Genomic DNA, 16,358 nt, shown 5'->3' with positions numbered 1-16,358 from the left:
CATAAAATGCGAGGTCTCCAATATGGAGTACATATGGCAGTGAGGGGCAAACTCATCTAAGCCCCAGTTTTCTCCTCTGTACAGTGTATTTCCATATTAGGGTTATTGTGAGGATTAAGTGGAAGGACGCATTAAAAAAAAAAAATCCCTGGTGCTGTGCCTGGAATATATTATCAGCTCAATAGTATTAGTATAATTATTATATAATTATTTTCTAACCCTTTCCAGCTGTACTATGAACCATGTCTGGTTTCAGAGTTATCTAGAACATGGGGATTAGGAAACGTCACTGTCCCCAGTGCTTAGGATAATTCGTTGTTACCAGGAGTTTTATTCCTACTACTTTAGTATTAATTTTGTCTCTAAGACTAGACTATAAAAAGGAAAACCATGAGAGCTTTTGTTGAGACTCTGAAGTAGATTTCAGATCAAATGGCCTTGTTCAGGACGAGGAATCCGGCTCTCCCGGTTCTAGTCTTGGCTCTGTTCTGATTGACTCCTTCACCTCGTGAGGTCATGTCTCCTGTTGGGGTTTTCCATAACTTTAAAATGAGGGGATTGAATTAGACCAGCAGTGTTCACCTAAAAGAAAACAAAATAGCTGGAATCTTTTCTTAAAAGGAAATTTTATTCAAAAGCATACTACACAAAACAAATCGTTGGAGTTACTCTGGTTGAGATAGAAAATGGGGAGTAAAAGCACAGCTTAGGGAACACACATCCCCACCTACTTAGCTACAAGCCCACCTCCACCCCCTATAGCCTGGTTTAGCTCCAGGCCCCTGTGATGCATGTGTGAGCCCCACTGAAGGAGACAGTCTTTAGGGTCCCTTCCAGCGCTAATAGGACATGGTTCTGTAGCAGTCTGATGTAACTTTCTCCATCCTTCTTGGGTTACTGTTTCTGTACCTTTTAGTAGGGATTATAATTTCTTCTCTGAGATTTTTTTCGGCCACTCAGTGAGATGATTATAAAGCATTTTGGCATCTTTGGGTAAAAGGTTCCTTTGACTATAATTTAGGGTCTTTATTATAGCAATTCCTGAGAGTTTACTAAACATTAACCACATATATCAGTCCCTGCCCTGCTGTACCCTGGGGACCATCAATCCAAATTAGACAGAGAAGGAAGAGCACGAGCAACAGTGAACCAGGAGAAAAAGGCAGTAAGGTGTGGGCTACTCACGCTCAGAGTTTTCAAGTTAAGCCCTTCAGAAATGTTGAATGAGCCTTTATACAGCACATTCCAGCAGAGAAAGCAGGAGAAATTGCATGAATAATTCAGAAGTTTCTGCCCTTCAAGTTCCTAGCATTTCCAATGCATTATTTTTGTGTGTGGCGAATTAAGTCTGGTTCACCTCCATGTAGCTGAGGGAGGAGAATACATTGAGACGGCTTGAGATTTTCTCAAGGGAAGGGTTTGAGCACAGTATTAGTGGATGGACAAGAAAGAAATCTCTACGATGAAACATCCTGTTTGAAATAGGAAATGGTGGTTTCCGGGCATGATTTCCACATCAAGGGAGCACCGGCATGTGCCATGGTTGTTAAGCCCTGCAAACCAGCCACCCAGGTAAGCCTTGCCCGCCCTCTGCCCCACAAAACCCAACTCAGAAGGAAAGTCCTGTCAGGCCCACAATTTTGAAAGCTCAGAGATGTGTCTTCTTTGAATTCCATGTGTGAAAATTGGTGAGACCTTGTTTCCCTTATTTGCTAAACTAAGGATTGGGAAAGGAGTAATTAATTTCCAACAGCTAGAAGCTATGTGGTGTGTCCCTCTCCATTCCCCCTCCCTCATCCAGGTCCCAGTGGCAGGAATTGCAATCCTGCATCAGTTCCCATTCTCATCAGCGCTGCAGAGGATGACAGTCATTGCCCAAGAGATGGGGGGTGACTGGCTGGCATTCATGAAAGGTGCACCGGAGAGGGTGGCCAGCTTTTGCCAACCTGAGACAGGTAAGTGGACAGACTTATATTACAATGGGCAAATCTGTATTTCCAACCCACATATGTCCCCTCAGCATTTGATTGATGAATCCAATTGCCTACTGGCCATCACCAATTGGATGACTCACTGGCATCTCAAACTCGGTACCAAAACCAAGCTTATCTTTCTCACTCTCTATATTTCCCATCTTAGTGAATGAAAGTACTACTCCCCCATCCCAGTTTAGGATTCTTCCTGGATTCCTCTCTCCCTCAGTGCCTCTGTCTTGTCAATTGCTAATCCATGGCCCTGTCACTCCATCAGCTCAGGCCCTCATCATCCCTCCACTGGATCACTTCATAGTTGGTGAATTTGTTCCCTGCCCCCCAGTGTCCCCTACTCTAATTCACCCTTCACACTGTGACCAGATTGGTTTTTCTGTCACACAGTATAATGATGTTAGCACATTCCTGCTTTCATTCTTTGGTTGCTTCCCATAGGCTCCAGGATAATCTCCTTTAGGATCATACCTAAGGCCTTCATGATCTGACTCCTATCAAACTTCCCAGAGTTTCCTTACCACTCCTATCTTCACATCCTGTGCTCCCCCTGAGATGAACTATCAAGGTTTGCTGTCTCATGGCCCTGTGTCTGAGCACATGATGCTCCCTCAGCCAAAATGCCCTTTCCCTTCTCCATCTAATCACATCCTCCCTGTCTGATAGATGCACCAAGTATTTCCATAGCGTGCTGTAACTGCCTGGATCATAGCAAGGATCTCATTCGATTGTATTGTTAGTCTACTGGCTGTTCCCCTACTAGACAAAGACCCTCAGAATGGCAATTGCAGTGTAATCTCTGCATCGCTAATTCCTGACCCACAGTAGACTCGATAAATATTTGATGGTTAAACTGGAGAAAAAAAGAATCATACACTTTTCCCATTCTTCTTCTTCTTTTTATTTTTTGAATGCTTCCTTTTCATTTCTGCTTCACTGGATCCCAAGAGGTCAACCGTGACAAGGTAGTAATATTTAACATTCCCACTGACTTGTTTGTGTACATTTTTAGAGGTGTGTTTTCTTGGGCAAGAGTTGGAACTCTTTGTAAAGCATTTCTCTCCCAGTACTAGCTGAGTTCGTGTTGCATACTAATCTCGTGTTATTTTCTGAACAGTACCAACTAGTTTTGTTAGTGAACTTCAGATTTACACGACACAGGGCTTCCGGGTCATAGGACTGGCCTACAAAAAGCTGGAAATGGACCATCACACCACTGCCTTGATGAGGTAAATGGGGTGGGGGGAATTTTGATAAAGCAGAATGGTTCCGCAGGAAGATGCACCAGACTGGGCAGTGGACCCAGCAACACAGCTTACTGAATTTGTGTGCGTGAAATGCCTCTGAACTTAGTAAATGGGGATATAGTCATCCCTGCCCTGCCTAAATCACAGAGCTGATGTGAACATTGACTGGGAGAACTGATGAGAAATAGCCGTATAAATTGCAAAATATGATGTGATTGTACAGCTTTGTGAAAACAGATATATGAATACAACCCATGTTCCAGAGAGTTTGAAGTTGTGGTCATGCCCCCATTTTGAACCAAATATAAGTTCGGTTTTAAATTATTTTTGGTATTTAATTAATTAATTAGCTATTTTGGGATTTTATTATTTTTATTTTTTATCATAGTTGGTGAATTTGTAGAAAGAAAACATAACACTTGTCTGAAAAAAAAAATCTTGATAAAAAATACACAACTTAATGGAATGAATAAATATAGCTTGGACTCAATATATAATCTAGGTAATGTAGAAACACAAGAAAAACCTGGAGAGGCCATTCTAAAGAGAGCTTTGGTATGTATAGATTAAAATAAGGATGCTCAAAAGCTAAAATGGACTGGAGTAATTAGGGATTCAAATTTATGTGTTGTTTTATTTTCCACTGTTTTCAGACTATGGTGTTTATTTCATTTTCAATGTCATGTCCAATACTCTATGTCGACCACTAATGGCAACACTGCTGTGGAGATAATCAAGGCTTATTTTGTTATTTAGGATTTTAAATTTGGGAGGTCTAATATAATTGTTTTCAACCCTGCCAGATTCAACACTCTCTTCCTGTAACTGTATTATGTAATCACTTCCTTTAATATAAGGAAATAAAATTCATATGTAACATGATCTGCACATATTCTCCGTGAAAAAGAAATATAATGCCCTCTATATAGAACAAATAGAAGCTAAAATTACAATGCATTATAAAAAGTAATAAATAGTTCCATAAATACACAGCTGACTCCATTAAAACAAAATGAAGCAAGATGTTTCTTGCACCCTATGTAGAATCATTGGAGCTGTAACATTCAGGAATGCAGACTGATACAGGTGTGTTATACATCTAAGTCTCAAATACCGCCGGCAGTGTCACTGTCAGCAAGGTGACTGTGAAATGGCTAAAAACTCTTGGGAAAGTGGAATAAAATAGTACACCCTCCTCTCATTGTATATGGTAGTCACATTCCTGGAAAACTCAATAGAATCTTAAACATGTGTACAAAATACTTTGTGTTTGTATGTAAAACAGAGCTAGGAGAAGTATAAACAATTTTATATTTGCTTATTATGATATTGTTGTATTATATTTACTATAAAAACACAGTACACTAAATAGTATAATAATAGTGTGAAATAAACAGTATAATTCTGTACTGGCTTAGGAAAGTATCAACAATATTTTAGTGTCCTTGAATGTCCTGTAAAATATTCAAAAGTCATGTGGGATGCAGAGTAACATTTTGCACGTCTAAAAAGTTTCCAAAATGTCCTCTAGGGGCAGTATCGCCCCTGATAAGAATCACTGATGTGTCCCAACCTTGTCTCTTTGTGAATGGTGGGTGAGGCCCAGAGTGGGAAGTGGCTCATCGAAAGTCATTGAATGTTGGATCCCTGGACTTACTGGCCCCAGGAGAGTGGGCCAGCTTACTGTGACCCTTAAAACTTTGGTTATTACATTCTGGATGTTTGTTGTAATTTAATCAACCCAGTTCACTCAAATCAGAGAGCTAAAAGTGACCTTTGAGATTGGATCTCACATTTTAAAGAAGAGGAAACTTGGGTCTGTGATGCGGCAGAATTGGGAATGAAACTTTGTTTCCTGAGAGCCTGTTGACACATGTTATCAAGATTCTGGCTGCTAAGCTGCTGCTTCTGATTATTATAATAAAATATTTGCAAATCAAGTTTCAAACTCATGGCTTCAGGGCTTGTGCATGTAACAAAGCACTCAGGCAGAGGCACATGGGCAGTGGGAAATGGTGACACACAAGAGAGTCACAGTTGACTCTCACAGCGTTGAAATTCCAACTTTTCAAAATCTGGTAACGTCTATACCCAAGTTCACTGGTAGGATCTGAGCTTAGGTCGCCAATCTGCCAATCTTGTGTTAAAGACACATCACCACTATATATACTTCTAGCTAAGTCAATTTACCTAGGCTTTCTAATCCATGATTAGAGCAGAACATTCTTTCTGGGGGGTGTGTGTGTGCATGTGTGTGTGTGTTTACTCAGAGTGCTTCCAGCACTGATATCATAATTTCTTTGATGGTTCTTCGTTCGCTTTATGCATATTTCACCTTTTAAAAATCACATGGATTTTAAGAACATGAAGTGTAATCTCAGGAGTGACAATGCTCCTTTGTATTACACTCCCCGTTCTTCATTATTTTTAGGTGCTTCAGGAGGAGGTATAATGTCTGTGCAGGAAGCAGGAAAAGATAGCATGCTATTCCAAGTTACAGAGCATGAGCCCCTTCAAGGGACTACGTCTTCTCTTTATTTTCTGGCTCAGATTGAATGAAAAGAAGAATCATGTCAAGTTAGAGCTAGAAGAGACTTTGCAGATCCATTAGTTTCACCACCTGCTTTTACAAAAGTAGAGATAGATTGCCAGACAAGGAAAATGATTTGCCCATAGTTACACTGTAAGGTAGTCTCAGAGCTGGGATTAGAATGCTGGTCTCCTGATTACTGTGCACTGAACCCTACGAAGGACATGTGCCAGAGGAACCAGAAAAACGAGTGCCAAAGTGGGTTGCAGACTTTATCACATGCTTGACCCTGCAGCCATTTTCTTGGCCCGATCTGGTGCCTTGTGGTTGGACCATGTCAGTCATCTCTGAAAATGTCTAAAACCTGATGCCTGTGTATGAGGACCACTAGAAAGATTAGAGGACCTGAATCAAGCATCAACTAAGTTATCCTTCAAAGAGCAGCTCAGATATCACCTCCTCTCGTAAAGCTTCGCCAATCACTCCACCCAGAAATGATTTCACCTTCCTCTTTGATGCCATAGGACTCTTATTTGCACATGATCATGATACTTTCCCAGCCTTCCATGTAACCGAAGTGGTCAGGTCTAATCTTTTCCCCCAAGTTGAATGTCAAATCTCTGGAGTCAGGGGCTACTATAGTCCCTGCATATTCTCTTCCCCTTTCCAGAGACCTGTTCCTTGCACTTATTTGTGTGTTCACTAAATGGTCATTGATCTGACAGACTGGTTGACTTCAGTTCCTGTGAGAACCCTCTGGTAGTAGAAATTCTGAAAGAGGAAGTAAATTTTCCTAGGTCACCTGGCGAAAAATGGTTACAGCAGACAGTAGAGCATTTCAACTGGCAAATGTTTGCCGAGCACCTCCTCTGTGATGGGCACCACATGACTATTGTTGAACTTGTCACTGAACTGAGAAAGGTTGCCCTTAAGGAGCTGAGACAGAGAGACAGATCAGATAGCAACGAATGATAATATACGGACAAATAAAATACAAGCTAAACAGAGGTAGAAGTAATATGTTGAGGTAGCAAGTGTTTCTCTCTGGGGAAGTCTTTATGGGGAGGTGCATGTGAGCTCAGGTTCAAAATATAGGAAGGGTTTCAATGGCAGATAAAGGGAACTTATAACCTTCTCCATGAAATAAGAGGAAACGTCTTACAGCGCAAAGAGCAAATGTTTAGAGATGGTTGTGTACGGAGTACACCCATGGTAAGTGGTCCAACTTGGCTGGAGGTCGGGGTGGACAAAGAATTTAGTGATAGATGAAGCTGGAAAGATCATTTGGACTCAGGTTATGGAGAGACTTAAATGCCAGGTTCAGAAGAATAGGAAGTGCTATCCTTCTGAGCCAGCTCTGAGGTGAGTAGTTCAGCTGTGTCCACTTTCTGTCACTCCAGTAGAGGTGTTAGCGGTGTCCTGGAGAGTGCCCCTAATTCTAGTTCGGGCCCCTGATTGAAGTGAGGCCCAGCACTGAGACGAGCAAGGCAGGTTGGTTTTTTTGCTTTCATCTGTATTTCGACCAGAATTGGGCGGTACTGGTGCCTTGCTCTTGTGTCTGCTAGAGGTATCTGGGTCTCAGATAAATGAATCATGGAAGAATCTTTGAAACCACAATCCCAAATATGCTCCCCTGCACTTGGTCCTGTGGAAGGTTTTGGAAATGTTCTTGTGATGGTCAGGAGCCTCGGAGAATTTATTTGTTTGCAGAAACATTCACACTTTATGTAGAGAAGCAATGCTACCTGCTGAGAGGCGGAGAGAGACAGGGAGAGAGAGAGATTGGCTTCAAAAGAAGGGCTCCTTTTTTGAGATTATGGCCTCATGCCTCTTGGGACTAAAATACCATAGATTTCTCTAGCTTTGATTTCTAGAGAAACTGGTTTTTTGCTTTATTTACCTTGTGCCTCACTTATTTTTTTTTAAAACATCTTTATTGGAGTATAATTGCTTTACAATGGTGTGTTAGTTTCTGCTGTATAACAAAGTGAATCAGCTATACGTATGCATATATCCCCATATCTCCTCCCTCTTGTGTCTCCCTCCCACCCTCCCTATCCCACCCCTCTAGGCGGTCACAAAGCACCAAGCTGATCTACCTGTGCTATGCGGCTGCTTCCCACTAGCTATTTTACATTTGGTAGTGTATATATGCCCATACCGCTCTCTCACTTCGTCCCAGCTTACCCTTCCCCCTCCACATGTCCTCAAGTCCATTCTCTACTTCTGCATCTTTATTCCTGTCCTGCCCCTAAGTTCTTCAGAACCATTTTGTTTTTCTGTTTTTTTTTAGATTCCATATATATGCGTTAACATATGGTATTTGTTTTTCTCTTTCTGACGTACTTCACTCTGTATGACAGACTCTAGGTCCGTCCACTTCACTGCAAATAACTCAATTTCGTTTCTTTTTTTTCTTTTAATATAAATTTATTTATTTATTTATTTTTGGCTGTGTTGGGTCTTCATTGCTGTGTGCGGGCTTTCTCTAGTTGCAGTGAGTGGGGGCTACTCTTCGTTGTGGTGCACAGGCTTCTCATTCTCGTGGCTTCACTTGTTGTGGAGTGCAGGCTCTAGACGCACAGGCTTCAGTAGCTGTGGCATGTGGGCTCAGTAGTTGTGGCTTGCGGGCTCTAGATCTCAGGCTCAGTAGTTGTGGTGCACAGGCTTAGTTGCTCTGCGGCATGTAGGAACTTCCCTTACCAAGGCACGAACCTGTGTCTCTTTCATTGGCAGGCAGATTCTTAACCACTGCGCCACCAGGGAATCCCCCAATTTCATTTCTTTTTATGGCTGAGTAATATTCCATTGTATATACGTGCCACATCTTCTTTATCCATTCATCTGTCGATGGACACTTAGGTTGCTTCCATGTTCTGGCTATTGTAAATAGTGCTGCAATGAACATTTTGGTACATGACTCTTTTTGAATTATGGTTTTCTCAGGGTATATGCCCAGTAATGGGATTACTGGGTCATATGGTAGTTCTAGTTTTAGTTTTTTAAGGAACCTCCATACTGTTCTCCATAGTGGCTGTATCAATTTACATTCCCACCAACAATGCAAGAGGGTTCCCTTTTCTCCACACCCTCTCCAGCATTTATTGTTTCTAGATTTTTTGATGATGGCCATTCTGATCGGTGTGAGGTGATACCTCATTGTAGTTTTGATTTGCATTTCTCTAATGATTAATGATGTTGAGCATCCTTTTGTGTGTTTCTTGGCAATCTCTATATCTTCTTTGGAGAAAAGTCTATTTAGGTCTTCTGCCCATTTTTGGATTGGGTTTTTTTTTTGATATTGAGCTGCATGAGCTGCTTGTACATTTTGGAGAGTAATCCTTTGTCAGTTGCATCATTTGCAAATATTTTCTCCCATTCTGATGGTTGTCTTTTCGTCTTGTTTATGGTTTCCTTTGCTGTGCAAAAGCTTTTAAGTTTCATTAGGTCCCTTTATTTCTTTTTGTTTTTATTTCCATTTCTCTAGGAGGTGGGTCAAAAAGAATCTTGCTGTGATTTATGTCATGGAGTGTTCTGCCTCTAAGTGTTTTCCTCTAGAGTGTTTTCCTCTAAGACTTTTATAGTGTCTGGCCTTACATTTAGGCCTTTAATCCATTTTCAGTCTATTTTTGTGTATAGTGTTAGGAAGTGTTCTAATTTCATTCTTTTACATGTAGCTGTCCAGTTTTCCCAGCACCACTTATTGAAGAGGCTGTCATTTCTCCATTGTATATTCTTGCCTCCTTTATCAAAGATAAGGTGACCATATGTGCATGGGTTTATCTCTGGGCTTTCTATCCTGTTCCATTGATCTATATATCTGTGTTTGTGCCAGTACCATACTGTCTTGATTATTGTAGCTTTGTAGTACAGTGTGAAATCAGGGAGCCTGATTCCTCCAGCTCCTTTTTTCTTTCTCAAGATTGCTTTGGCTATTCGGAGTCTGTTGCGATTCCATACAAATTGTGAAAATTTTTGAGCTAGTTCTGTGAAAAATGCCATTGGTAGTTTGATAGGGATTGCATTGAATCTGTAGATTGCTTTGGGTAGTAGAGTCATTTTACAATGTTGATTCTTCCAATCCAAGAACATGGTATATCTCTCCATCTGTTTTTATAGTCTTTAATTTCTTTCATCAGTGTCTTATAGTTTTCTGCATACAGGTCTTTTGTCTCCTTAGGTAGGTTTATTCCTAGGTATTTTATTCTTTCTGTTGCAATGGTAAATGGGAGTGTTTCCTTAATTTCTCTTTCTGATTTTTCATCATTAGTGCATAGGAATGCAAGAGATTTCTGTGCATTAATTTTGTATCCTGCTACTCTACCAAATTCATTGATTAGCTCTAGTAGTTTTCTGGTAGCATCTTTAGGATTCTCTATGTATAGTATCATGTCATCTGCAAACAATGAAGGTTTTACTTCTTTTCTGATTTGGATTTCTTTTATTTCTTTTTCTTCTCTCATTGCTGTGCCTAAAACTTCCAAAACTATGTGGAATAATAGTGGTGAGAGTGGGCAACCTTGTCTTGTTCCTGATCTTAGTGGAAATGGTTTCAGTTTTTCACCATTGAGAACAATGTTGGCTGTGGGTTTGTCATATACGACCTTTATTATTTTGAGGTAAGTTCCCTCTGTGCCTCCTTTATGGAGGGGTTTTATCATAAATGGGTGTTGAATTTTGTCAAAAGTTTTTCTGTATCTATTGAGATGATCATATGGTTTTTCTCCTTCAATTTTTTAATATGGTATATCACATTGATTGATTTGCGTATTTTGAAGAATCCTTGCATTCCTGGGATAAACCCCACTTGATCATGGTGTATGATCCTTTTAATGTGCTGTTGGATTGTGTTTGCTAGTATTTTGTTGAGGATTCTTGCATCTATGTTCATCAGTGATATTAGCCTGTAGTTTTCTTTTTTTGTGGCATCTTTGGTTTTGGTATCTGGGTGATGGTGGCCTCGTAGAATGAGTTTGGGAGTGTTCCTCCTTCTGCTATATTTTGGAAGAGTTTGAGAAGGATAGGTGTTAGCTCTTCTCTAAATGTTTCATAGAATTCGCCTGTGATGCCATCTGGTCCTGGGCTTTTGTTTGTTGGAAGATTTTTAATCACAGTGTCAATTTCAGTGCTTGTGATTGGTCTGTTTATATTTTCTATTTCTTCCTGGTTCAGTTTCGGAAGGTTGTGCTTTTCTAAGAATTTGTACACTTCTTCCAAGTTGTGCATTTTATTGGCATATAGTTGCTTGTAGTAATCTCTCATGAGCCTTTGTATTGCTGCATGTCAGTTGTTACTTCCCCTTTTTAATTTCTAATTCTGTTGATTTGAGTGTTGTCCCTTTTTTTCTTGATGAGTCTGGCTAATGGTTTATCAATTTTGTTTATCTTCTCAAAGAACCAGCATTTAGTTTTATTGATCTTTGCTATTGTTTCCTTCATTTCTTTTTCATTTATTGCTGATCTGATCTTTATGATTTCTTTCCTTCCGCTATCCTTGGGGTTTTCCTGTTCTTCTTTCTCTAATTGCTTTAGGTGTAAGGTTAGGTTGTTTAGTTGAGATGTTTCTTGTTTCTTTAGGTCGGATTGTATTGCTATAAACTTCCCTCTTAGAATTGCTTTTGCTGCATCCCATAGGTTTGGGGTCATCGTGTTTTCATTGTCATTTGTTTCTAGGTATTTTTTGATTTCCTCTATGATTTCTTCAGTGATCTCTTGGTTATTAAGTAGTGTATTGTTTAGCCTCCATGTGTTTGTATTTTTTACAGATTTTTTCCTGTAATTGATATCTAGTCTCATAGTGTTGTGGTCAGAAAAGATACTTGATATGATTTCAATTTCCTTAAATTTTCCAAGGCTTGATTTGTGACCCAAGATAGGATCTATCCTTGAGAATGTTCCATGAGCACTTGAGAAGAAAGTGTATTCTGTTGTTTTTGGATGGAATGTCCTATAAATATCAATTAAGTCTATCTTGTCTAATGTGTCATTTAAAGCTTGTGTTTCCTTATTTATTTTCATTTTGGATGATCTGTCCATTGGTGAACGTGGGGTGTTTAGGTCACCTACTATTATTGTGTTACTGTCAATTTCCCCTTTTATGGCTGTTAGCATTTGCCTTATGTATTGAGGTGCTCCTATGTTGGGTGCATAAATATTTACAATTGTTATATCTTCTTCTTGGATTGCTCCCTTGATCATTATGTAGTGTCCTTCTTTGTCTCTTGTAATAGTCTTTATTTTAAAGTCTATTTTTTCTGATATGAGAACTGCTACTCCAGCTTTCTTTTGATTTCCATTTGCATGGAATATCTTTTTCCATCCCCTCACTTTCAGTCTATATGTGTCCCTAGGTCTGAAGTGGGTCTCTTGTAGACAGCATATATACGGGTCTTGTTTTTGTATCCATTCAGCCAGTCTGTCTTTTGGTTGGAGCATTTAATCCATTTACATTTAAGGTAGTTATCGATATGTATTTTCCTATTACCACTTTCTTAATTATTTTGGTTTTGTTATTTTAAGTCTTTTCCTTCTCTTGTGTTTCTGCCTAGAGAAGTTCCTTTAGCATTTGTTGTAGACCTGGTTTGGTGGTGCTGAATTCTCTTAGCTTTTGATTATCTGTAAAGGTTTTAATTTCTCCATCAAATCTGAATGATATCATTGCTGTATAGAGTAATCTTGGTTGTAGGTTTTCCCCTTTCATCACTTTAAATATGTCCTGCCACTCCCTTCTGGCTTGCAGAGCTTCTGCTAAAAGATCAGCTGTTAACTTTCTGGGGATTTTCTTGTATGTTAATTTTTCCTTTTCTCGTGCTTCTTTTAATATTTTTTCTTTGTATTTAATTTTTGATAGTTTGATTAATATGTGTCATGGCGTGTTTCTCCTTGGATTTATCCTGTATGGGACTCTCTGCCCTTCCTGGACTTGATTGACTATTTCCTTACCCGTATTTGGGAAGTTTTCAACTATAATCTCTTCAAATATTTTCTCAGTCGCTTTCTTTTTCTCTTCTTCTGGGACCCCTATAATTCGAATGTTGGTGTGTTTAATGCTGTCCAAGAGGTCTCTGAGATTGTCCTCAATTCTTTTCATTCTTTTTTCTTTATTCTGCTCTGTGGTAGTTATTTCCACTATTTTATCTTCCAGGTCACTTATCCGTTCTTCTGCCTCAGTTATTCTGCTATTCATTCCTTCTAGAGAATTTTTAATTTCATTTATTGTGTTGTTCATCATTGTTTTTTTGCTCTTTAGTTCTTCTAAGTCCTTGTTAAAAGTTTCTTGTAGTTTCTCCATTCTATTTCTACGATTTGGGGTCAACTTTACTATCATTACTCTGAATTATTTTTCAGGTAGACTGCCTATTTCCTCTTCATTTGTTTTGTCTGGTGAGTTTTTACCTTGCTCCTTCATCTGCTGTGTGTTTCTCTGTCTTCTCATTTTGCTTAACTTACTGTGTTTGGGGTCTCCTTTTTGCAGGCTGCAGGATCATAGTTCCCACTGTTTTTGGTGTCTGCCCCCAGTGGCTAAGGTTGTTTCAGTGGGTTGTGTAGGCTTTCTGGTGGAGGGGACTAGTGTCTGTGTTCTGGTGGATGAGGATGGATCTTGTCATTCTGGTGGGCAGGACCATGTCTGGTGGTGTGTTTCAGGGTGTATGTGAACTTACTATGATTTTAGGCAGCCTCTGTGGTAACGGGTAGGGTTGTGTTCCTGTCTTGCTAGTTGTTTGGCATAGGGTGTCCAGCACTGTAGCTTGCTGGTCATTGAGTGGAGCTGGGTATTTGACTTGAGATGGAGATCTCTGGGAGAGCTTTCACCATTTGATATTACATGGGGCCAGGAGGTCTCTGGTGGACCAATGTCCTGAACTCGGCTCTCCAACCTCAGAGGCTCAGGCCTGATACTCGGCCAGAGCACCAAGACCCTGTCAGCCACATGGCCATGTACATGGGAAGTTTCTTGCCTTTTGGGAAGTCTGAGGTCTTCTGCCAGTGTTCAGTAGGTGTTCTGTAGTAGTTGTTCCACATGTAGATGTATTTCTCATTTGTGAGGAGGAAGGTATTCTCCACATCTTACTCCTCTGCCATCTTGAAGGTGCCCTGCCTCACTTATTTTTAATGGTGTTTTCTACCAGAGCTAGAACTCCCTGGTGGTTGCTAACAGGTGTGGTGATGAAAATCACCACAGCAGATGGAAGGCAGCTTTGTGGTTATTTAATTCATTCTCTACAAAGATTAAAGTTAATCTCGTTCTTAATAAGCATCCTCTCTTCCTTTCAGTTCTGTCAGAGCAAAAGTCTCTATATCCTTGTGCCCCCTCCTGTTTTCTTTCTGGATAGTTCATGCACACATTCAGTACCCCAGGAATGGTGTGTGAATGAGTGGGGACCACTCTGAGAGGAAGATACCTGACTTTGTTCTTGTTTTGCTTCCTGTAAGAAAGACTGTAATGTGTGATTTCTGTTCAATCATCCATATACTTCCAGGGACCAGGTAGAATCAGACCTGATATTTCTGGGATTGCTGATCTTGGAGAATCGACTGAAGGAAGAGACAAAACCTGCCCTTGAAGAGCTCATCTCAGCCCGGATAAGGACCGTAATGATCACAGGTATAGAACAAAGTGTGTGTGAAAACAGGAAGAATTTGATGTGGAAATAGACAGAGATTCACTCATTTAGCAAATCTTGTTGACTTGCTACTATGGGCCAGACACTGTTCTAGACACTGGACATGGACAACAAAATAGGCAAAGTTATTACTCTGAGCTTCCTTTCACGTGGGTTAAGATAGAAAATCAATCATTCAATTGAATAAACAGCTACCAATAAGTGTTATGAGGTACATAAAACAGGTGATGTGGTAAAGTGTGTCTGACCAGCTACTTTAGATGAGGTGTCCTTTCTGAGAGGGAACGTTTGAAATAACACCTGAATAAGAAGACATAAGCGATGCAAAGATGTTGATTTTTATTATCAAATGTTCGGAGAAGAAGAATGATTAGTCATTGTGGTCTGTAAAATACACTGAAGGCCCATCAATGAGAGCTACAATTCTGGAGATTAAAAAATTCTGTCCCTTCTCCCACTCCCAAAGTCCAAATCACAAACAAGGGAGCAGTGAGAAAGGATCGTGCAAGAGAAATGTGTGAAATTTCTTAATGAATGCTTCCGAGTGGAGAGCCAATGATTTCCTAATGCATTCATGTTTTTTGAGGGTGTATTGCCTTCCCTTTCTCTGCTCTCGAAGTCAGATGCATTTAACTCTATGAATTCTGGCATCAAGATACAGTCTTGCCCCATCAAAACACTCTCTCCCTGTCCCACTGTCCTTGAACCCAATTTGATGCTGGAAACTCGAGAATACATTCCCCTCCCCTTCGGTGCTTCTCCATCCCCCTCCACTACCACACACCCCAATCCAAGAGACTTTTGGATCACTTTTTCCCTCTCCCTTCTTAGCCCCTCAGTCCAGCTTCTAGGTGCTGCTGAGTTAGTTTACTACTTATTAGAATTCCCCTTACATTATGACCCTTCTGTTTCAAAATTTTTATTTAGCACTGATTTTACACAGTCTCAGAATCTATCCTTTACCAGTTAGATTTATGTAGAAGTAAGAGCTCATCGCTCACAACACTCCCTCTTCACTTCTTCTTTCATATTGAAATTTCTGTTCTGCTTCTTTCCTTGCTTGGTTGTAATTTTTCGGAAGAATTGTCCTTGGATGGGTTGGAAGGGTGATATGCTCTCTGATCTTTTATATACCCTGAAATATCTTTCTTTGCTCTGATAGGTGAATGGTGTCTTGCCTGGGTATAGGATGTTTGGGTTAGAGTACATTTTTAAAAAAAATTTTATTGGAGTATAGTTGATTTATAATGTTATGTTAGTTTCAGGTGTACAGCAAAGTGAATCAGTTATACATATGTCAATACATATAATGTATCCACTCTTCTTTAGGTTCTTTTCCCATATAGGTCATTACAGAGACCTATATTACACTACTAATGTAGAGGACTCTACATTCCAGAGTAGAGTTCCCTGTGCTATACAGTAGGTCCTTATTAGTTATCTATTTTATATATAGAGTCCTTTTTTATTAATGGTCTGTAGGTTTTATTCTTTTGTCTTCCGGTTTTGGGTATTGCATATCACAGGGCCAGTGGAGTCCACTGTAGGTAACTTGTTCTGTTTACATGTAATCTTTTTTCTTTAACTTTAGAGTGTAGAAATGTTACCAAGGTGTGCCTATATGTTTGTCTTTTTTCATTAATTTAGTCTGGAACATTGTGAGCATTTTTAATCTGTCTTCTTCTCAGGAAAATTTCTTCTATTGTTAATTAGGGCTTTTGTTCTCTCTCTTTCCTTTTTCCCTTCTGGAATTTCCATTATTCACATGACAGGCTTCCTGGATCTATCCTCTTGGTCTCTTACCTTTTTTTCTTGTAACTCATATTTTAAATTTTTTCATATAATTTTTAAAGGCTATATTCCATTTACAGTTACTACAAAATATTGGCTATATTCCCCATGTTGTACATACATCTTTTTAGTCTATCTTATGTAATTCTCATATTTTTATAATTTTGCTCTGAGCTTTAAGA

The 16,358-nt window shown here is 39.7% G+C and overlaps 1 protein-coding gene across 1 annotated transcript in view; it reads left to right on the top strand.

Moving 5' to 3' along the window:
* The window catches only part of ATP13A4 (ATPase 13A4), a 138,350-nt gene that overhangs the window by 94,369 nt on the left and 27,623 nt on the right, over positions 1-16,358 (top strand). The window contains exons 15-18 of the mRNA XM_068545477.1: positions 1,486-1,572; positions 1,802-1,955; positions 3,103-3,214; positions 14,242-14,366. Of these exons, the coding sequence (XP_068401578.1) occupies positions 1,486-1,572; positions 1,802-1,955; positions 3,103-3,214; positions 14,242-14,366 (478 nt within the window). The remainder of the gene's footprint in view (positions 1-1,485; positions 1,573-1,801; positions 1,956-3,102; positions 3,215-14,241; positions 14,367-16,358) is intronic.

Source organism: Eschrichtius robustus, chromosome 6, assembly GCF_028021215.1.
Source record: "Eschrichtius robustus isolate mEscRob2 chromosome 6, mEscRob2.pri, whole genome shotgun sequence".
Lineage (NCBI taxonomy): Eukaryota > Metazoa > Chordata > Mammalia > Artiodactyla > Eschrichtiidae > Eschrichtius > Eschrichtius robustus.
Note: the sequence above shows the minus strand (reverse complement) of the source record. Positions and strands in the feature narration are given on the sequence as shown.